General features: G+C 45.9%; 1 protein-coding gene across 1 annotated transcript in view; it reads right to left on the reverse strand.

Moving 5' to 3' along the window:
• Nucleotides 1-8,420: 8,420 nt before the first annotated feature.
• The window catches only part of LOC308578060 (putative helicase senataxin), a gene marked incomplete at both ends in the record, with an annotated part of 90,178 nt that continues 75,328 nt past the window's right edge, over nucleotides 8,421-23,270 (reverse strand). Inside the window, 6 exons of the mRNA XM_081178343.1 lie at nucleotides 8,421-8,424; nucleotides 10,067-10,254; nucleotides 11,399-11,506; nucleotides 14,410-14,562; nucleotides 21,491-21,562; nucleotides 22,205-22,320. Of these exons, the coding sequence (XP_081034469.1) occupies nucleotides 8,421-8,424; nucleotides 10,067-10,254; nucleotides 11,399-11,506; nucleotides 14,410-14,562; nucleotides 21,491-21,562; nucleotides 22,205-22,320 (641 nt within the window). The remainder of the gene's footprint in view (nucleotides 8,425-10,066; nucleotides 10,255-11,398; nucleotides 11,507-14,409; nucleotides 14,563-21,490; nucleotides 21,563-22,204; nucleotides 22,321-23,270) is intronic.

The raw sequence follows: 23,270 nt of genomic DNA on the forward strand, positions 1-23,270 counted from the left end.
CTGCCAGACTTGAAACTACCATATTTTTCTCTCTATAACACGCAGATTTTTTTCTCCTAAAAAGGAAGGGGGAATGTCTGTGTGTGTTATTGAGCGAATGTGTGGTCCCTGGAGCCGACTAGGGCAAGTGCAGGAACAAAAATCAGTAAAAAATCAAATCGCGTGTCGGAGAAGGCAAACCTGAAAAGAGGAAGTTGCTGCTTTCCTGCATTCTGCCTCAGGGTCTTACTGCCCACCCTTCTCTGTTTCGTTGCTGTGTTTGCTCAAACGGAACAAAGAGCAGGCAAATCCCCAGGCAAGCAGAGGGGAAAGCAGAGCGTCCTTCCTTCTAATTCCTCTCCCTGCTCCTCGCAGGCAGCCAGAAAACATGCAGGTGGAGAGAGGGCTGGCTTGGGTGGGGGGACTTTTGCTTTTCTTTCCTCCCTCCCGTTAAATCCCTCTCCTGCATTTTTATGCTCCTTGTCCCTTCTGTGTTTTTCTTCCCTCCCCACTTAAAATGCAGCTACAAAGCATGGATCCACATGGATCCTCAGGATCTCTGCATTGGGTCACCCCAAATTCACCATCAGATCACATAGCATGTCTATGGCTATAGCCTGCCCCCCCAAAATCATGCACCCACTGTTGCCTGGGGCTACAATGGTGCAAAAATGTGGTTACAAAGCATGGATCCACATGGATCCTCAGGATCTTTGCATTGGGTCACCCCAAATTCACCATCAGATCACATAGCATGTCCATGGCTACAGCCTGCCCCCCAAAAATCACGCACCCACTGTTGCCTGGGGCTACAATGGTGCAAAAATGTGGTTACAAAGCATGGATCCACATGGATCCTCAGGATCTTTGCATTGGGTCACCCCAAATTCACCATCAGATCACATAGCATGTCCATGGCTACAGCCTGCCCCCAAAAAATCACGCACCCACTGTTGCTTGGGGCTGCAATGGTGCAAAAACATGGTTACAAAGCATGGATCCACATGGATCCTCAGGATCTTTGCATTGGGTCACCCCAAATTCACCATCAGATCACATAGCATGTCCATGGCTACAGCCTGCCCCCCAAAAATCACGCACCCACTGTTGCTTGGGGCTGCAATGGTGCAAAAACATGGTTACAAAGCATGAATCCACAGGGATTCTCAGGATTTTTGCATTGGGTCACCCCAAATTCACCATCAGATCACATGTCTGTGGCCACAGCATGAAGCACAAAAACGATACATCCACTGTTTCATTCAGAATCCCCCCCCCCCGTTTTCCTCCTCTAAAAACGATGTGCGTGTTATGGTCAGGTGCGTGTTATAGAGCGAAAAATAAGGGTATATAAAACTTAGGGAAGTGCTGGGTGAGATACCATGGACAGTAATACTAAAAGGAAAGGAAGTTCATGATGGCTGGGAGTTTGTCTGTCAAGGTCGTTTTGAAGTGTGATCCTGTCCTCTGGGGTGTTAGCCACCCCTCCCAGTTTGGTGTCATCTGCAAATTTGATCAGGATGCCCTTGAGTCCATCATCCAAGTCGTTGATAAAGATGTTGAATAAGACCGGGCCCAAGACAGAACCCTGTGGCACCCCACTAGTCACTCTTCTCCAGGATGAAGAGGAACCATTGATGAGCACCCTTTGGGTTCGGTCAGTCAGCCAGTTACAAATCCACTGAGTGGTAGCATAGTCAAGACCGCATTTTACCAGCTTCTTTACAAGAATATCATGGGGCACCTTGTCAAATGCCTTGCTGAAATCAAGGTAGGCTACATCCACTGCGTTCCCTTCATCTACCAGGCTTGTAATTCTGTCAAAAAACGAGATCAGGTTAGTCTGACATGACTTATTTTTCAGAAATCCATGCTGACTATTGGTGATCACAGCTTTCCTTTCTAGGTGCTCACAGACTGTTTGCTTAATGATCTGCTCCAGAATCTTCCCTGCTATTGATGTCAGACTGACTGGGCGGTAATTATTTGGGTCCTCTCTTTTCCCCTTTTTGAAAATAGGGACAACATTTGCCCTCCTCCAGTCTGCCGGGACTTCGCCTGTTCTCCAGGAATTCTCAAAGATGACTGCCAGTGGTTCTGGCATCACATCTGCCAGTTCTTTTAATACTCTTGGATGCAGTTCATCTGGCCCTGGAGACTTGAATACATCTAAACTAGCCAAGTATTCTTGTACTATCTCCTTAGTTATTCTGGGCTTTGTTTCCTTTGCTGAATCATTTGCTCCAAATTCTTCAGGTCGGGCATTGTTTTCTTTATCGGAGAAGACTGAGGCAAAGAAGGCATTGAGGAGTTCAGCCCTTTCTGTGTCCCCTGTTTGCATTTCACCATCTTCTCCTCTGAGTGACCCCACTGTTTCTTTGTTCTTCCTTTTGCTACGAACATACCCATAAAAGCCTTTTTTGTTGCTTTTAACCTCTCTAGCAAGCCTGAGTTCATTCTGTGCTTTAGCTTTTCTGACTTTGTGTCTAGACGTGCTGGCTATTTGTTTGAATTCCTCTTTGGTGGTTTCCCCCCTTTTCCATTTTTTGTACACATCCTTTTTTAATCTTAATTCAGTTAAAAGTTCTTTAGATAGCCACCCTGGCTTCTTTAGGCACCTTCCATGTTTCCCTCTCATTGGTATTGCCTGACGTTGTGCTTTCACTATCTCCCTCTTAACAAACTCCCAGCCATCACGAACTCCCTTTCCTTTTAGTATTGCTGTCCATGGGATCTCACCCAGCACTTCCCTAAGTTTTATGAAGTCGGCTTTCTTAAAGTCAAGAAATTGAGTCCTAGTATGCTTGGCTGCTCCTTTCCGCTGTATAGTAAACTTCAGAAGAGCATGATCACTCATGCCTAATGATCCATCCACATCTACCCCACTAACCAGGTCATCAACATTGGTTAGGACCAGATCTAAAATGGCTGTTCCTCTTGTTGCTTCTCCCACTTTCTGGACAATGAAGTTGTCTGCAAGGCCAGTGAGGAATCTGTTTGACCTTATGCTCTTGGCTGAGTTTGACGTCCAACAAATATCCGGGTAATTGAAGTCCCCCATTACTACTATCTCCCTTCCTTTTGCATGCTTGGCCATCTGTTCCAGGAAGGCATCATCTATGTCCTCCGTTTGGCTTGGGGATCTATAGTAAACTCCCACAATGAGGTCTCTGTTATTCTTCTCTCCCTTAATTTTGACCCAAATGCTCTCACTTTGGCTTTGAGGTTCTAAATCTTGGATCTCTTCACAGGTATACACATCCCTGACATATAACGCCACTCCTCCTCCTTTCTTGTCTGGTCTGTTTCTCTGAAATAGATTGTATCCCCCCATTATTACATTCCAATCGTGGGACTTATCCCACCAGGTTTCAGTGATGCCTATTATGTCATATTTATTTTGCTGTACCAAGAGCTCAAGCTCATCTTGTTTATTTCCCATGCTTTGCGCATTAATGTACAGACATTGAAGTCCATTAATCATTCCCCCGTGTCTCTTATTTAAGGATTTTTTCCTCCCACCACTAGGTCCGCATGCTGTTTGCTCCATTTGGTCTATGACATTTGGATGATCATCTTCATTAATTGATAGACTCCTACCTTCAGGAGCACTGTCTCCCTCCCCCACATTAGTCAGTTTAAAGCCCTCCTGATGAGGTTTCTGAGGTTTTTGGCAAAAACATTTCTTCCAACCGTTGTGAGGTGCAGCCCATCACTTGCCAGAAGTCCATCTTCAAGAAACTGCAGTCCGTGATCTAAGAATCCAAACCGTTCCTGTTTACACCATTTGCGAAGCCAGCTGTTCACTTCCACTATTTTTCCCTCTCTCCCTGTGCCACGTCGTTCAACTGGGAGGACAGACGATATGACAATTTGTGCATTTAGTTGCTTCAATTTCCTGCCGAGAGCCTTGTAGTCTCTTTTGATCTTCTGGAGGCTATTGCTTGCAGTGTCATTGGTTCCCACATGAACCAAGAGGAAGGGGTATTTGTCAGTGGGTTTTATGATTCCTTGCAGTCATTCAGTTACATCTTGGATCTTAGCCCCGGGGAGACAGCACACTTCCCGAGACATCTTGTCAGGCCCACAGATCACTGCTTCTGTTCCCCTCAGTAGGGAATCCCCTATCACCACTACACGCCTCCTCTTGGGGTTGGTCGGGGTTCTTCCGTGAGCTGTCCGTTCCAAGGTCGCCTGCACATTCCCTGAGGACTGACTTTGCTGCTCGTCTTCATATACCTGATCGACTGTAATGAGGGAGAGATCCTCAAGTGGAGTCTGCTCTTCGTCTTCCATGCTAGGGGAGAGGACCTCAAAGCGATTGTGTATTTCTAAACAATCAGAGTGAACCCTGGGCCTCCTACTTATTTGAGTCACGTTTCTCCATATATCTGGCTCCTGTGTTGGTGAACTATCCTCCTTCTCAGGGGAGTCCCCTGTCTCCTCCTTAGTGGGGACGGTGTGCTCTGTTGCTTTCAAGAAGAGCTCCAGCTCTCTAATTCTTTGGAGCATAGCTACACGTTCCTCCAGTTGCTGGACTTTGTCTTTTAAAAGGACAATCAACATGCAATTGCTGCAGGTAAAGCTGCCTGCAACCTTTGGCAAGATGGCAAACATTGCGCAGGAATCGCAGGCGACTGCAGCTGTTCCCTCCCCTTCCATCTTGAGATCGTGTCGTTGGGGGTGGCTACAGAGGTCCTCCATCATAAAAAGCTTGAAGACAGGACAAATAACTTCCCCCACAAAAAAAAAACCTAGGTCTCCCCCAACAAACGTTTGAGACTAGCTCCCCTAAATCTAAAAGATGGGTATAACTGGCCGTGCCGCTAGGCCTCAACAGAAACCCTGCCCCCTCTGACCTTTACACAGGGAAAACAGCTAATCAGCCACAAAGAAACACACACACACAAGAACACCCTTTTTGCTCCTTCTTCAACTGCTGCCCTGCAAACTCTGATAAGCTCCTCCCACAGCTAATCCCCTGCCTCAACAGAAACCCTGCCCCCTCTGACCTTTACACAGGGAAAACAGCTAATCAGCCACAAAGAAACACACACACACAAGAAAACACGTTCCAGTTTGTCAATGTCCTTCTTGAACTGTGGTGCCCAGAACTGGACACAGTGCTCCAGGTGAGGTCTGACCAGAGCAGAATACAGTGGCACTATTACTTCCCTTGATCTAGATGCTATACTCCTATTGATGCATTGTAGAAATGAAAAATCACGGGAGACGAGAGAGGCAGGTGTAGCTAGGCGTCTGTCAGGGCGGACCCTGAGAGCCTATTTTATTGAATATTGCAAGCATTGCCACAGGTGGGCCTGTGGTTGATTGGTTGATACATACACACAGAAACTTGTGATTGGTTAACATAAGTACTAAGGCGGGAATTACATCTGAAAGGTGGGGATTACATGTGATCATTTATCATTGATGCTGAGAATCGGAGCCAGAACAAGACAGGCATGAAGCCTCCTAATTGAATTGTAACTAGGGATTAATTGGCACAAACAATATAACAATTGGGTTCTGTATGTGCGGTCAGCTAGGCATGGAGAGCAGGTACAGTTTGTTTTCCATGAGCTTGGGATGTCTGTTACTTAATGATTGATCATAGCATGAGACAATGTAATAATCAAGTTCTGTGAATGTGGTCAGCTAGGCGTGAAGAGCAGGTTCGTAGAGTGTGTGCAAAAGCAGGAAAAAGCCTACAAGCAGAACTTCTCAGAAAGCAAGAGAAAAGAGGAGCAAAACTTCCCCAAAATGGAGCAGTTTTGTGTAGAAAGAGATTAACAGTTATGTGCAGAAAGAAGACTTCCCTTTATCTCCCCCTTTCTTTTCTTGTTTGCGAGGCATTCTGGGTAAATAAGGCAAAAATATTTCAGGATTAGTGGTGTGCCAACAAATGCCCAAAATAAGTTCGCCAGGGTCGATGGGACAAAAATATTTCGGGATACGTGGTTTGCCAACGCATGCCCAAAATAAGTCCGTCCAGGATCGATGGGACAAGAATACTTCGGGATACGTGGTTTGCCAACGCATGCCCAAAATAAGCCCATCCACATCTCACCTTAGGTTTACTGTTGGTGTTGCCATTTCGCAAAGTAGGCGGCGAGAAGTTTATTAGGTGGTTGAGGGGGAGAGAGAAGCCGAGAGAAAAGGCTTATGAGGCCAGGAACGCATTGAAGGAAGCAACATAACAAAATTAAGATGCATATAATGACAAGGGCGTATTGAAAGAGATTACGAAGCCAGGTAAGATTAGGTAGCCAAGCAGTAAGCCACTGGGTGAAAGAATCCCAGAGGCCAGAAAAACCAACGTCTTGTTTAATGTGGTGTGTGAGATTTTGCAAATGAGAGATCTGCTTTTGGATGGCTTTGGAATTATCAGTAATATTAAAACAGCACATGTTGTCCACTTGTTCACAGCCGTAATGATGAGGCATCAGCAAATAGTGATAGCAGAACGATTTTGTAAAAGTCCATAGTGAAATTCACTCTGTTCTTTATTCAAAAGGTGAGAAGCTTGTGAAGTAAAATTCAGGGCTTCTTCTGCAGAAAGCTAAAGAATTAATGTTCACACGATTCTGTACAGCCAATCCAGGGACTCCTAGGAGAGAAACAACTAAAGAGATATATTCAGACCTACTGAAAAGGGAGACAAAAGCATCACAATCGTTAGTCAGTTTCACAGAGCAGCGATATCAAGAGTGGGATAAAGGATCCAGAACACCAGGAATAACCTGGATTCCTTCTTTGGCCGCAGAAAATTTGGGTAAAATTAAGCCTGCGACTTTAGGAGGTAATTGGGTGGTCATAAGCACAATTTCACCGGGTAAAACAGTGTCTTTGGTTTTTTGATTAATTAAGTCGATGGTAAAATCAGAGCGTGTATCCTTTGAGATGGTTTTAATAGTGGAGACTAACGGCGGAGGGCTCCCTATTTGTCCTGGCCCGGGAGTGGGGCCCCTAAGGAGTTTCCCGAACTCCTGCACTGATTTGCCCAATGATAGCCTTTATCGCACTTTGGGCATTTCTTGGAAGGCTTAGCCTTATTGGCATCACCATTCCTGTTTGCACCCATGCCAGGGGCTTTGCATTGTTTAGCAAAATGACCTGGGCGATTGCAGTTGAAGCAGTTGCTATTCCATCCAGCATTCCTGTCACATAAGTGGATTTTAAACCGGAATCCAAAATGGCCCTTCTTAATTCTCGCATTACAGAATAAGAAAGGGTTTCATATAGCACCTGTTGTTGTGCTGTGCCTGGGTTTGCATAAGAAATAGGGAAAGCAGATGGCAACACCCCAGTCCACTCAGACTCTTCCTCTAAGGATAGGAGCCCTTTCTGCCTTGCCTGGGAAAGTGCAACACGGACAGCTCCCGTGAAACAGGCAGGAGCTGAGGCAGGCAAGGGAGGGGTGGAAGGAGGGAGGGAAGAAAGTGGGGGGAAGAAAGAGGGGGGGGAAGTGGATGTTGGCTGAGATGCAGGCAAAGGAAGCACAGGAGGGAGGGAAGGGGGGATGGGGGTGGTGGTTGTGGGCTGAGGGACAGCTCCTGTATGAGCAGATGCAGGAGGGGGGGAAGGGAGGGTGGATGGGTTGGAAGCAGGCAAAGGAGGGAGGGATTGGCAGGATTGTGCAGGAGGCAAAAGCTTAGGATAAGGAGGGGGGTTGTCTCTAACAGACAGAGATGCAGGGGCCGAGGGAGACGCCTGGGACGCCTGAGGTCCAAATTTTGCCACGGCATCTGCACACCTCTGCCAAGTCAACAGACATTGGATAGGAGCCCTGGGTTCTTCAAAAAAGGTTTTTCCAATCTTTTGCCAGGCCTCTACCCCCAAGGAACCTGCCTCAGGGTACCAGGGGCATTGGAATGCAATCTCACATAGCAGACGTTCAATTTCCTTTAAAGAAACATGAGCACCTGCACCTCTCTGTCTGACTAAATGAAGCAGTTCAGTAGCATGCACTTTCTGGGACTTTGTAAGCTCCCCCCCCCCCCCATACTCACGGTGTAGCCGGCTAAGACTTCTCCAGTCGAGTGAAGTATGAGGCTGGCTGACTGCTTCGGCTGCGCAAGGGATCTGGCACGTCGTGGGTCACCAGATGTAGAAATGAAAAATCACGGGAGACGAGAGAGGCAGGTGTAGCTAGGCGTCTGTCAGGGCGGACCCTGAGAGCCTATTTTATTGAATATTGCAAGCATTGCCACAGGTGGGCCTGTGGTTGATTGGTTGATACATACACACAGAAACTTGTGATTGGTTAACATAAGTACTAAGGCGGGAATTACATCTGAAAGGTGGGGATTACATGTGATCATTTATCATTGATGCTGAGAATCGGAGCCAGAACAAGACAGGCATGAAGCCTCCTAATTGAATTGTAACTAGGGATTAATTGGCACAAACAATATAACAATTGGGTTCTGTATGTGCGGTCAGCTAGGCATGGAGAGCAGGTACAGTTTGTTTTCCATGAGCTTGGGATGTCTGTTACTTAATGATTGATCATAGCATGAGACAATGTAATAATCAAGTTCTGTGAATGTGGTCAGCTAGGCGTGAAGAGCAGGTTCGTAGAGTGTGTGCAAAAGCAGGAAAAAGCCTACAAGCAGAACTTCTCAGAAAGCAAGAGAAAAGAGGAGCAAAACTTCCCCAAAATGGAGCAGTTTTGTGTAGAAAGAGATTAACAGTTATGTGCAGAAAGAAGACTTCCCTTTATCGCATCCCAGAATTGCATTGGCTTTTTTAGCTGCCGCGTCACACTGTTGGCTCATGTCAAGTTTGTGGTCAACCAAGACTCCTAGATCCTTTTCACATGTACTGCTCTCAAGCCAGGTGTCCCCCATCTTGTATTTGTGCCTCTCATTTTTTTTGCCCAAGTGCAATACTTTACATTTCTCCCTGTTAAAATTCATCTTGTTTGTTTTGGCCCAGTTCTATAATCTGTCAAGGTCATTTTGAAGTGTGATCCTGTCCTCTGGGGTGTTAGCCACCCCTCCCAGTTTGGTGTCATCTGCAAATTTGATCAGGATGCCCTTGAGTCCATCATCCAAGTCGTTGATAAAGATGTTGAATAAGACCGGGCCCAAGACAGAACCCTGTGGCACCCCACTAGTCACTCTTCTCCAGGATGAAGAGGAACCATTGATGAGCACCCTTTGGGTTCGGTCAGTCAGCCAGTTACAAATCCACTGAGTGGTAGCAGAGTCAAGACCGCATTTTACCAGCTTCTTTACAAGAATATCATGGGGCACCTTGTCAAATGCCTTGCTGAAATCAAGGTAGGCTACATCCACTGCATTCCCTTCATCTACCAGGCTTGTAATTCTGTCAAAAAACGAGATCAGGTTAGTCTGACATGACTTATTTTTCAGAAATCCATGCTGACTATTGGTAATAAAAGCATTCCTTTCAAGGTGCTCACAGACTGTTTGCTTCATGATCTGCTCCAGAATCTTCCCTGGTATTGATGTCAGACTGACTGGGAGGTAATTATTTGGGTCCTTTCTTTCCCCCTTTTTGAAAATAGGGACAACATTTGCCCTCCTCCAGTCTGCCGGGACTTCGCCTGTTCTCCAGGAATTCTCAAAGATGACTGCCAGTGGTTCTGAGATCACATCTGCCAGTTCTTTTAATACTCTTGGATGCAGTTCATCTGGCCCTGGAGACTTGAATACATCTAATTGTACATGGATGGAATTTAACACCATCATTTTTAATATACAGTATATTAAAAAAGAAAGAACAAGAAAGTGGTTAGAATGGAAGAAAAAACTTAAAGTATCAAATTAGGTTGCTGGAAAGAGTCAGGTTTGAGGCCTATGATCATGCACAGAATTTTCATTCAACTAAGTACTCACCAGTAGTGTCAGAGCAAGTACATTCATTCACACAAACACACCAGATATGATGAGCTAAAGCAGGACCCTCCAGGTGTTGCTGGAATACAACCCCCACCATCCCTGACCACCAGCCAAAATTCCAGGGTAATATGGAACCGATGTCCACACTTAGGTCACCTTTTCATGAAATGCCTGTTGCCTTGAGGCAAGGTAAAAAAATTAGTAAGATGTCTACACACCGGTCAGTTTTCAGGGCATGGTCGTAGATGTAATTGGAAGGGAAGAGGCAGATCTCTGAGTGCATCCTGTACTGAGTCCTCAAGCACAGGACTGGAAGCCTGTCACTGTGTTTTTCTTGGATTTGCCCATTCAGGTGTCTGCAGAGTCGGCCCATCAGAGACTGCCTGTAGCCGTAATCCTCAGCTTTCTGCCAAAGCAAGGGAGGGGAGGAGGAGTAAAACTTTCAGGGAATGGGTTAAGCAAAGGCAGCAACAATTAAAGAACAAGAGATGAGAAGTAGAAGCATGCATATGTACTCAGTCCTTGGTCTGGGCCCCTTTTGCATCAATTACTGCCTCAATGCGGCATGGAATGGATGCTATCAGCCTGTGGCACTGCTGAGGTGTTATGGAAGACCAGGATGCTTCAACAGCAGCCTTCAGCTCTTCTGCATTGCTCGGTCTCATGTCTCAGAGGTCCAATATTGCTCTATTTGCAATCCTTGTTTTGCTGATTTCATTTAATATTCTAATTTTCTGAGATTGTTAATTTGGGGTTTTCATCAGCTGTACGCCATGATCATCACAATTATAACAAATAAAGGCTTGACATATCTCGCTTTGCATGTCATGAGTCTATCTCATATATTAGTTTCATCTTTTAAGTTGAATTACTGAAATAAATGAACTTTTCCACGATATTCTAATTTTCCGAGTTTCACCTGTATTTGAACTAGAGATTAGGAATGAGTGAACTATTCTGGGCTACCCAAGAGGCTTGGGAAACAGTCCCACAAAATAACCCAATCTTTTATTTATTTGAAAGTGGGAAAGATGGCAGCGTAAGAGGGTGCAGGAACTTCTCCCCTCTCCTTATGCTCTTTGCAGCATATCAGAACTAAGAGAAATGGTGGTGCTTGAGAAAAATAAAAGTCTCTCAAAGACTACTGCTATGGGAATATCCCTTGATATACATATACAAAAATACATTCTTAAAGCATTGGCCCTATCTACTCTTGCCTCTGCCCTACCAGCCATTGGAGTGTCTCCCAGAAAAACAGTACTTGGTATATACACTTCTTTTTAACCAAAAGGGATGTTGTCTACTAACATGGTAATCACACAGGCTGATTTCACAGAAACTCACAGAATTGTGTAAATAATTTGATCCAATAAACTAACTGAATCATTTTCACCGTAGGCAGCTCATACACCATTAAGGACCTGATAGATGTTTTACTTTATTTATGCCCAAAGCAGGGTCATTAGATGCTTATAAACAGCCTGTCAGTTTTCAGCTCTACAACTTTTTTTCTGGGATAGTCAAAACACCTTAATTGTTGACATACTCACCATAGATTTAACTGTAGGAGGGAGCTGCTTTGGGTCTCCAACCAGGACCAGCTTTTTGCAGCCATGAATGAGTGGGATGATAGTTTCAACCTCACAAGCCTGCATGGCCTTTTAAAAAGACAAAGGGACCAGTTTAAATGAGAGAGATCTTAAGATCTCGCCGCACAAGTCGCCTTGTATCAAATCCTGCTATACCACATCTGCAACTCATCCATTCTGACATAATAGCCTCCCCTGACCCTCTGGATCCAGTTTTCAGGAGTCTGGGGTGGAAGGGAAGAGGCCAGGATCTTTTGATCCAATCCATAGCAGGGAGCTACTCAAGGATCTTGCTTAAAAAAAGTAAATTCCTAGCTCTCCAACATTTATTTGGTTGCCTCCAGCTTCAATACAATTTGCTTTCCCTGTATGATTACTTTGATATAGTTCAGCTTTCCCACCCCAGATGGTGCCTTCAAAAAATGTTGGAACGACAAGTTCCATCAACTGAAGCTGTATCACATAATGCTAAACCACACATCTTAATGTTAGCGTGCAAACAAGACTAGTAGAACACTGGCTGAACCCCCCAAAATGGGGTAGATCACTGCCAGTTTTTAACTCTGTGAGTAGATCGCAGTCTCTTGGGAGTTGGCCACCCCTGGACTACAGCAACTGAATTCTGAAGTGTGTGGGGGGTTTTCTGTTTCTGTTTTTAAAGGGTGGCAGCAGCTTCTTCAACTTGAGATTTAAGATACCTAGGCATGGAAGTCAAAATTTTCACCCTCAAAATGTGCAAAGCACTCATGACCAGGGCTAGGGATGGTGTCAACTTTCGCTAAATGGTACAACTGGGAACCTGCATGGTTGAAGACTGAGTGCTTTCAACTGATGGCCTACATTTATAATGCGGACACTTAATTTAGGCATCAGGCTGTCAGGTGAGAAGCGTGTCTTGGCAGCCTACAGCTGTTCATATAATTCTATAAAGCTGTTAATATAGTTCTATAAAATTCCATGCTCACCCCTTCCTGCCCCAGGTATCTTTGGGTATGACTCCTCTGGAAGAATTTTCAATGAGGGGCATGCTGCTCAGCACCAACATACTTGGGCTGGATGAACAGCAAAAGGAAGGCTTTCAATGTAGTGATTAGGCCCAGGGTCAGAGAAAGAGGAGGCAAGCTACCCCCAACAACAAACTGTAAACCTGATTCATTGTAGAGGTGCAGAAAGAAAAAAAGGTTGCTTTGCAGATTATTCAGAGCTGTTTTCTGAGCTCAGGTTTACAGAAGAGAGTGTTTCTGGGTCTAAGGAATTTGTAAGCATTTAAAGCTCCTGAAGGGAGTTATGTACTCCGAAACGTATAGAGCAGCAACAGTAAAAATACATTTAATCAGTAAGCACAGCAGCTCGCCTCCTCTTTCTCTCTTTTTGTCTTCATGCACACACCAGGCCCATGGTACCAACCACTACAGAACAAGTGCCAATCAGGGATTTAGGTGAGATGCTTTCCCCACTGTGACATGCTATTAGGGTTAGGCTGGTCAGGTGAATTAGCAGGTGATCATCTGGTTGGATCAAGTGGTTCATGGCCTCCCAAGCTTAGAGCTTGACTGGAGCTGCTTCGCTGACATAAATGTTATTTAGTACTTATGTAGCGATTTTCCATAAGCATTCAAAGAGCTTTCTGTAATTACCGTATTTTTTGCACCATAACACTCACTTTTTTCCTCCTAGAAAGTAAGGGGAAATGTCTGTGCGTGTTATGGAGGGAATGCCTACGGGTGGCATGCCTACGGATTTTCCTCCTCTAAAAACTATGTGCGTGTTATGGTCGGGTGCGTGTTATAGAGCGAAAAATACGGTATGTAAAAGGTTCTTGCAGAGAGGGGCTTGCCTAAGGCTACTCATGGGTAGCTGACATGATGTCCTCCAGAAGGCAGCTGTCTTGTGTGCAGAAGGTCCCAGGTTCAGTCCTTGGCATCTCCAGGTAGGGCTGGGAGAGATTCCTGCCTAAAACCTTGGAGAGCTGCTGTAAGTCAGTGTGGACAATACTGAGCAAGATGGACCAATGGTCTGATTTAGTATAAGGCACATTCCTATGTTCCTAAGGAGTCCCCAACCTTTTTGGGCTGAAGGGGAAATGTGTGTGCGTCCTATGGAGTGAATGCAGGCTTCAGGCAGCCTGAAACCCAGGGAGCGCAGTGCCAACTCCCGCTGCGCTCCCCCGGCTTCAGGCAGCTATCCGCAAGCCTTCGGAGCCCGGCGGGAACTCCCGCTGCGCTCGGAAGGCTTGCGGAAAGCTGTCTGTTCTGGGGGCTGGGGTCAGGGGAAGCTCGAGCTTCCCCTGCCCCCAGCCCCGCAAGCTCCAGGAGTGGCGGCGAGGTTGCGCGCAATCTTGCCGCCGCTCCTGGACCTGTTTTGGGGGCTTCCCCCGCCCCAGCCCCACGGCTAAAAACGAAGCCGCGCACAGCCTCTCCCGGCTGGAGAGGTTGCACGTGGCTAAAGAGGAAGCCAAGACAGCCAGCGGGATGGGGGGGATATTTTTTTTTCTTTATTCCCCCCCCCCAAAAAAAAAACCACCTAGGTGCACCCTATGGAGCGAAAAATACGGTAAGTAACAGTTAAGGACACAAGAAAATACTTATTTCACAAAAGAAAAACTGGCAATGATCTGACTCCCCCGTCTGCCCACCCCCCCCTTTGGCAAACCACCTATGCACGCCTTGAAATAAAAAAGTGGAAAAAAGCAGGCAACACCACTAAAAACAGTCAAAACACATCAAACAAAAAACAGTCAAAACACATCAAACAAAAAAACAGTCAAAACACATCAAACAAAAAAGCTGCCTTGAGGGCTTTTAATATCAGAAGAGGGTGCTGGTGGTGGGGAAACATTTGTATAAATACAAAACAAGGCAGCCAAAGTGAACAGGGCTGTTTCTGCAATCTGTAAAAGGTACTAAAGACACCCTCCATCCTCCTGCCCCAAATATGCCCTTGCTACTGTAGTGCCTATATCCCCCACTAACCATGTCCACGATGACACAGCTCAGAGGGTCACAGTCCAGCCGCTGGAATACTGCACCCAGCAGGCTGCTCCCACTGGTGCTCAGTGTGCAGCAGATGATGTGAGACTCCAGGATGATGTTCGTTTTCATGTCGCTTTGCGATCGCCCACAAACCTGGGAAACACAAAAGCCAGGAACTTCCTTTTTAAGAGCACCTAATTTTTAGACAGAGACCAGTTTTCTTTCAGCTGCCTGTTTTGTTTTTGCAACAGCAGCCATGGTCAGGCAGGCAAAACAAGTCCATGCTCAGTGTGTGGTTGAAGATGAAGTCGGCTGCTTTTAGAAGAAGAACTGGATTGGATGCTAAAATGACAGGCCATAGTTCTGTGAAGGGGTACCCATTTTGCATGCAGGAGGTGTCAGCTTCAATCGCCAATATCTCCAGATAGGCCAAACAATACTGTCCAAGTTGGCCTGACTTAGTATAAAGCAGCTTCCCAATGCTCCTATGACTCAGGATAAACACAGCCAAATACCTGCTTAGAGTCCGTATGAAGGTGGATGTGTTCACCCATGTGGTGCTCAGGAATGCAACAGTGCCCCTTAGAATTTCTCTTGGTGCCCACCAAGCCACAGCCTCACCTTCTATGGCATGAGGTGGCTGAGGCTGCTGCAAGATGGCGGCTGCAACAACTTCTCCTTTGTGAACCCTCCAGATTACAAACCTTCTATAGCCTTTTACAGCCTTTTACAGCCGTCTTTTATAGCTGTTTTTATTAAACTTTTAAATCATTTTACCTCTGTTAGAAGTTTTTAATCGTTTTACTCCCACGGCTGGCCTGTTGGGGGTCAATATACGTATCAAGAAGGTTATTCACACCTTCTGCTGAGAAAGCCCGCAGCTGATTAGGAACGCCGCCTTGAAGACTGGGTTATGTTGAGCAGTGGAGGAGGAGTAGCAGAGAAGCTGCGCCCATAAAAAATAAGTTCTCTTTTATCTCCGTTTATCTCTACCTTGAACCTCCGCAGTTAGTGAGACAGCGACAAATGGGTCATGGCAAGCGACCAAGATCTGCTGAGAAAGATTGCTCACCTCCAAGAGTAAAGCAGTCGAAGCTTGAATCTCCCCCACCATCTACTAACAATAACAGCAAAACAGAGCAAGTAATTGTTTCTGGGGTCGAAACATACAACCGCTTTTGGCCTCTGTATGATCAAGGAGAGTTGGAAAAACTAGCTGATCCAGCGGGGGACGGAAGCAATAGGGAAGCCCTCCTCCCAGACACCTTAATTACACCTCCGCCATTGAAACGGGATGCATTAGGGCAAACTGCCCATGAATTAGTACCTGATCAAATACAACTGGTAATCAGGACTTTAAGCTTCATTTTCAAGGAATTGGAGGGGATTTCTTTGTCATTGAATAAACTTTCACGGGCCCTTCTGGCCCACTTACCTTCCTCAACTGAGCTATCTAATTTGCATCAATCTCCTGTGCAGCTTGTAAGTGCCTTAAAGAGACAACCTGATCAGAAATCTCATCTTAAGAGCTCAAGACGCGGGCCGCCACTGCCCCAAAGGAATAAGCAATCCTTGATTTTTCAACCTAATAAAATATGTCTATCCATTTTTCCCCGTGACGCCCCTAGACTTAGGTGGAATAACCTGAGGATGGCTAAAGGGTACTTACGTGACTTGTTAAATATTCCTTTTTTCCAGATAGATCTTATATCTGTAAAGGTAAAGGTAAAGGTACCCCTGCCCATACGGGCCAGTCTTGCCAGACTCTAGGGTTGTGCGCCCATCTCACTCAAGAGGCCGGGGGCCAGCGCTGTCCGAAGACACTTCCGGGTCACTTATATCTGTAGTACCCCTAAATGCCATGCCTTGGCCAAGGAAATTTATGCTCTCCTTCCAGTCTGCAAGGATTCCACATCTTCTTGCAAGACAGAAAGATCGGCTGGCACCCTGGGAGATTGTAACAACAAGAGTCTTTAAGGACACGAGTGTTAATCCTCTTTTTGCCAACATCTTAACCGGCAATGAACGCTCGTTTCCTCCTTCTGTTCCTATATTAAAGGGAAAAACACCTAGCCGGGTACCCCCTGTTCCATCTGCGTTCTCAAGTGCCCATCTAGCTACGTTGAGGAATGATTCAATTGCAAGCGGAGATTGGAATATCCCTGAAGAGAGAAATCTTATCTTCTCTTATCAAAAACTCCCTTCAGAAGAACAGCAGGTTACTCTCGATAGATTGGATCTACTCAAAGAAAGACTCCTATCGCAAGGGGACCCCTCTATGCCGATGAGAGGGGAGAGCAGGCGCTCCGTGTCCCACATGGTGTCTCCATCAAATGCCTTGAAAATCTCTCAACCTGCTACCTTGTTACCCCCTACTGATCTGAATCAGCAGTCACCTGTTGACCAACAGCACCATTCCTCCGTGGAGGATGTCGATAAACTTAATACTCCCGTCTTAGACCTTAAGCCTAATCAAAATAGGGAAGCTGATGATTCCTTTGCCTCAATGCCTGAGCTAGAATCTACCCTGTCTGAAGATCACCAGGAAATGATTATGCATGTACCATCTCCATGTTCACGTTCTACTATACATCTGTGTGACAATTCTTCTCCATCTGCGCAGCAACTACAAGTGATGGCTGGAACACCTCTTAGCACTACCCAGGTTAAGACTGACAACTCTAACGGATCTACTAGTATAGCCCATCAAAGACTTGCTACTACTCACCTTAATGAACAGCATCCGACCTCACCAACTTTGTCTAATTCTTCCTCCTCGGCAAAGCCCTTCCTGCCTGTTAATGCTACCAAATCATGGATCCAATCAACACAGAAGAAGACTTTACCCGCACAAACTAAAATTACTGATTTCCTTACGGGTCCTCGTTCTACCCCCAAGAACCCATTAAACAACCCAAAGTGACAATTACCGGGACAGCATAAGGACCCGACATTATCAATACTTAGCTGGAACATTGCTGGTTGGAGATCCAAAAAATCAGACCCCGAATTCAGGAAGTACATAAATTCATTTAACATCATCCTATTCCAAGAAACATGGGATGAGGAAGAGATTACCATAGACGGCTTCGATCTTCTAACACTTCCGGCCTCCCCTTCTTTGAAAGGTGGTCGCCCCAAAGGGGGTCTTTTGATTGGGATCTCACTCCAACTTCGTGCCAAATTCACTCTGGTATGGGCCTCTCCGCCTTTTGCTCTATCTGGACTGATCGTAGAAGGGAAGTCCTCATTACTAATTACTAACGTTTATCTCCCCCCCGAAGGCTCAGCACCTGATCTTGATTGGAGATGGGAATCATTTGAAAATCACCTATTGTCATGTCATACCAAATGCCCAAACTCGTACTCCTTAATTGGGGGAGACTTTAATGCTCGAATTGCCACAAATTGGGACCTACTAACCAAGTCCAAATGGTGGACTCCCCCATGTTTGGACAACTTTGACTTGGAACATACTAGAATTAGAACTTCAAAGGACAACAGAGTAAACAAAGCTGGAGTGACCCTTTATCAAATGGCCATTCGCCTGAACCTAGTATTCTTGAACGGCACCTTCCCCCCCCCCCCCCGATATACCAGGGGAGTTCACTCACCTGGGACGAGCATCTGACAGTGTTATCGATTACTCCCTGATCTCTGCAAATTTGGCCACCAGTGTACTTTCCTTCCAAGTTGAAAATCAACATTTCAGTGATCACCTCCCAATAGTGACCACTTTGTCATTGTTCCGGTGCCAGAAGGACTATAAACACTCAGTCCTTCTGGAAACTTCATCAGCGATCAAAATAAGAGGGATCAAATGGTCCGAGGCTGTGGCCCAAAAATACCAGGATTTTTTCCATAGGGAAATCACTGCCTATCTACCTCAAATAACTACTGATTTACAAGATTCCAGTTCGGTTTTGAAACTTTTTAACCTTCTTATAACAAACCTTACCACTTTTTTTACATCACCTCCTCAGAAGGCGAAAGTGGCGCATTGCAGTGCTGGGGCCCCTTGGTTTAACACCTCTTGCAAACAAGCAAGATCCCTTCTTCGCTTCATCTATAATGAATATAAAAACTCTAATGCCCAAGCTTTACCATCTTCCTATTTACAAGCCAAAAGAGCATACAAACAGACTTTAAAGCTGGCCAAACGTGAGTGGTATTTAAAGCGTTGGCGAGCCTTGATTGCGGCCTCTAGATCCCGCAGATCACAGGAATTTTGGGCCTTGATAAACAAAAGAGGAAGAAAGTACCCACTGACGATTATCCCTGCGCCCACATGGGAACAATTCTTGAGTAAATACTTCTCCTCGGCAGAGGAATCCAACCCATCTATGGAATTCCGAGCCGACCATCTACCTTTGTGGCCCTCTACCGACCCAGACCTGATAATGGACTTGATATTAGATCTGAAAACGGGCAAAGCCCCCGGGCCGGATCTAGTCCCTGCTGAGGCCATTGTTGCGCAACCGAGGTGGTGGGCTGAAATCCTGGCCAAAGTCTTTGATGCGATTAATTCTACGGGGCTTATCCCTAGGTCATGGAAGAAGGCCGTGATCGTGCCAGTCCATAAAAAGGGTTCCCCTGCTGACCCGGAGAACTATCGGAACATCAGCCTTTTGTCTATCATCGGGAAAATCTATGCAAAATTTTTGCTGTCTAAGCTGTCCCATTGGGCAAACGACTCAAATTTGATTGGCCATGAGCAAGTGGGCTTTAGGAACAATTATTCGACCACTGACCATATGGTAATTATGTATCATCTTGCCAGAAAATATTCTGCCCCAAGTCGGGGGCGCCTATGTGTCGCTTTCATAGACCTAAAGGCCGCCTTCGACAGTATCCCAAGAAACTGTCTATGGAAGAAATTAGAGAGATGGGGCATAGATAGAAGGCTGTTATGGCTTATAACTCAATTACACCACGGGTCGTCAGCTAGAGTGAGACTCACACTGGCGGGAAACCTATCCAACGAGGTCCCAATAAATAGAGGTGTGCGCCAAGGCTGCATTTTGGCCCCACTCCTCTTTAACTTGTTTATTAGCGATATGAGGCTCTTTCTGAACGAGTCTCAAGCCAACATTCATGCCCCCCCGCCTAGCTGATTTTCGCTGCCCTCTGCTTCTATATGCCGACGATGCAGCGATCCTTTCCTACTCTAGAGTCGGTTTATGCAGAGCTCTAAAGATTTTTGCAGCCTACTGCAAACTCAACCATCTGACTATTAATCATGGGAAATCTAAAGTCCTGGTCTTTACCAGGTCTCGGAAAATTTACAGCTGGAAGTTAGATGGAGTCCAACTAGAACAGGTTTTCAAATTTAAATACTTGGGAGTCTTTTTTCACTACAACCTAAGCTGGAAGCCACAGATTCAGTATCTACTAAACAAAGGGAAAACAATACTCTATACTCTACTCCAATTTTTTGTGGCCGACGGAGCCTCCCACATCCCTTCTGCTTTGAAGGTATACCACGCAAAAGTGGTTTTCACCCTCTGTTATGCTGCCCCACTCTGGGCCCCAGGGTCCAATTTAACATCGCTTGGGACATTGCAGAATCAGTTTCTCTGTCGCCTCCTGAAACTCCCCATGTGTGTGAGCAACGCAGCCATACGTCTGGAGTTAAAGATTACATCATTGGAGACCGTCATCTGGAAGCGAGTCTTTGGCTACTGGCTGTCCAGCTGGCATAGGCTTCCCGACCATTACCTTTTTCAGTGCCTCTGGCGAGATGACTTTGTCAATCCGTGGGTAGGAAAAATCCATGCCAAACTTCTAAGCATCGGAATTTCCCCAGCGGACTCCCTAAAGATGAACTTATGCTCTGCTAAAAGCCTTATAGAGCAAAGATTGGCAGACATTGAAAATCAACACAACCTCGCCTGGGGCGGGGGTGTTTGCTCCCCCAGGTACCACGGAATAACCCCACCACTCGGCCTTCCATCATACATGTCATCTCTTTCATCTGTACCACACCGACTTGCATTTATTCGTGCAAGGTTCAATGTCCTTCCATCGAACCTGCTGAGCCACAGATTTTCCAAGGGTTTGGTGTCTCCGCTATGTGTGTGTGACGGGAAAACTGTTGAATCTCTTCCACATATAATGTTCAACTGCCCCCTACACAGCATAGCCAGGACTAAATTCCTAGGTCCTGCTTTACTGCGCTTGGTGGGCAGGCCTGTTGAGTCACACGCCGCACTACTTTTGCAGGATACAGATCCTTCGGTAACTCTGCAGGTGGCGAGATTCCTGAATGCGGTTATCTCACACACAAAAACAACCAAAAAACAACAACAACACCAAAACTAATCGGACAGTTACGATGAGAGTGCATGTCGGTCCTCGTCTTCAGTTTTCCTTTTTCTGTGATCCGTCCCTTGGAGCTCTTCGTGCCCCAAGCTGTTAATTGGCTCTGCTCATTGACCCCCCCCCCTTGCATCGTGGTGTCCACCCTCTGGGGTCGAATATATCGGCCCTTATGCCCCTGAGCTTTTATGTTTGTACATATTTCATGGGCTAATAGCCGTAAATAAATAAATGGCATGAGGTGGTGAGGAAAGTTACCCTAACCCAGCTTGGAAAGCACATAGGGTTGTATCCAATCCAGTGAATGAACATGACGAGCCCATTAGGCTCATTAATCTAAGTGGGTAAAAATTAATTGTATGCAGTCCATAGAGCTGAAAGAGGAAGTGGGAGAAAGCCACCAGTGCCCAAGCCTCTCATGCCCAAGCCAAACACAAACAAACAAGCAAACCAGCCCCCCCCCAACCCAGACATTTCCTTTAAAATGTAAAAACCCCCAGGGGTGGGCATGTTGGCCCAACAAAAGATGACATGTCCAGGATTTCCCAGACCTATGGCAACCCTAGTCTATGATTTGGCTGAGATAATGGCACGTGGCTGATGTGCAACAGAGTAGCAGCACAATCAGTGATCTGTACTAACAGGAGAGATATTCTGATTTCCTAGCTGGAGCTAATCCAAGACACAAGCACTTTTTTGCATGATGAGATGAAGCAGTTCACCAAGGTTGTTTTTAAGAGCATCTTAGTGATGAAACTCATACCTCCTTCAGTTGAACAGTGAGCCTTTTGCTCTCTTCTGCAAGCCTCCGAGTTTCCTGCTCTAACTGTTGTTTCTGAAAGAAAGATGAGGTGGGTGGGAATTTACTCGTTTTTGACATGAATACTCAACCAATCATGGGGAAGGGCATAGCTCAGTGGTAGAGCATTTACTTTGGATGCAAAAGGTCCCAGATTCAATCCCCAATGGTATCTCTAGGTAGGGCTGCCTGAAACCCTGGAGAGTTGCTGCCTGTCAATGTTGACAATAATGAGCTAGATCAGGCTTCCTGAACCTCAGCACTCCCGATGTTTTTGGCCTACAACTCCCATGATCCCTAGCTAGCAGAACCAGTGGTCAGGGATGATGGGAATTGTAGTCTCAAAACATCTGGAGGGCCGAGCTTGAGGAAGCCTGAGCTAGATGGATCTATTTTCTGACTCAATATAGGGCTGCTTACGGAAAGAAAGAAAAAAGTTCTGAACAGCCTCCCTGCTACTTGATCCCCACTTTAACTGAAGACTGAGCATTTGAGCAAGTAAAACATGTGTCTCCCCACTACCCCACATCAGGTTTCGGCCCACCCGCTGTGCCTCCAAGCCTTCACACTTTTAACTGAAGAGCATGTCTGAACTACAGTTTCAGACCACAGCCTACCGGACAGACTCAGTAGGATATAATAATCCTGGTCAAATTACACATGGCAACTAACAAGTACCTTCTCTTTGCTTTGGCTTTCGTCTATAGCACACTGGCAAGAAAGAGCATCCAGTCGTTGATCTATCTCTTTCTTCCGCTTGTGGATGTCTTGATCTTTCCCAAGGGCTGCTCGGCCTAAGGAATCCAACCAAATGCTTTTAATTTAGAAATTTATATCCCACTTTCAAAATGGAACTTTGGTTGCTTACCATTCTCACACTGAAATTCAATGCTTCTGACATTCATTAAACTATGGGTTTATACTGTTATATTGTTATATGGTGGGGGGATCCCTAGAAATTAATAAATGGTAAGGTTTTGATTATTTGGGATATGAAGGGAATATACAAGCTGCAGAGGAATTCCTGGGCTAGCCTATGCAAAACGACCTAGCCAAACTATGGCCATTAAGAAACAATTGTTGTTGTTTAGTCATTTAGTCGTGTCCGACGCTTCGTGACCCCCTGGACCAGAGCACGCCAGGCACTCCTGTCTTCCACTGCCTCCCGCAGTTTGGTCAAACTCATGTTGGTAGCTTCAAGAACACTGTCCAGCCATCTCGTCCTCTGTCGTCCCCTTCTCCTTGTGCCCTCCATCTTTCCCAACATCAGGGTCTTTTCCAGGGAGTCTTCTCTTCTCATGCGGTGGCCAAAGTACTGGAGTCTCAACTTCAGGATCTGTCCTTCCAGTGAGCACTCAGGGCTGATTTCCTTAAGAATGGATAGGTTTGATCTTCTTGCAGTCCATGGGACTCTCAAGTCTCCTCCAGCACCATAACTCAAAAAGCATCAATTCTTCGGCAATCAGCCTTCTTTATGGTCCAGCTCTCACTTCCATGCATCACTACTGGGAAAACCATAGCTTTAACTATACGGACCTTTGTTGGCAAGGTAATGTCTCTGCTTTTGAAGATGCTGTCTAGGTTTGTCATTGCTTTTCTCCCAAGAAGCAAGCGTCTTTTAATTTCGTGGCTGCTGTCACCATCTGCAGTGATCATGGAGCCCAAGAAAGTAAAATCTCTCACTGCCTCCATTTCTTCCCCTTCTACCTGCCAGGAGGTGATGGGACCAGTGGCCATGATCTTC

The sequence above is a fragment of the Podarcis bocagei genome (assembly GCF_964188305.1).
Source record: "Podarcis bocagei genome assembly, chromosome: W".
NCBI lineage: Eukaryota > Metazoa > Chordata > Lepidosauria > Squamata > Lacertidae > Podarcis > Podarcis bocagei.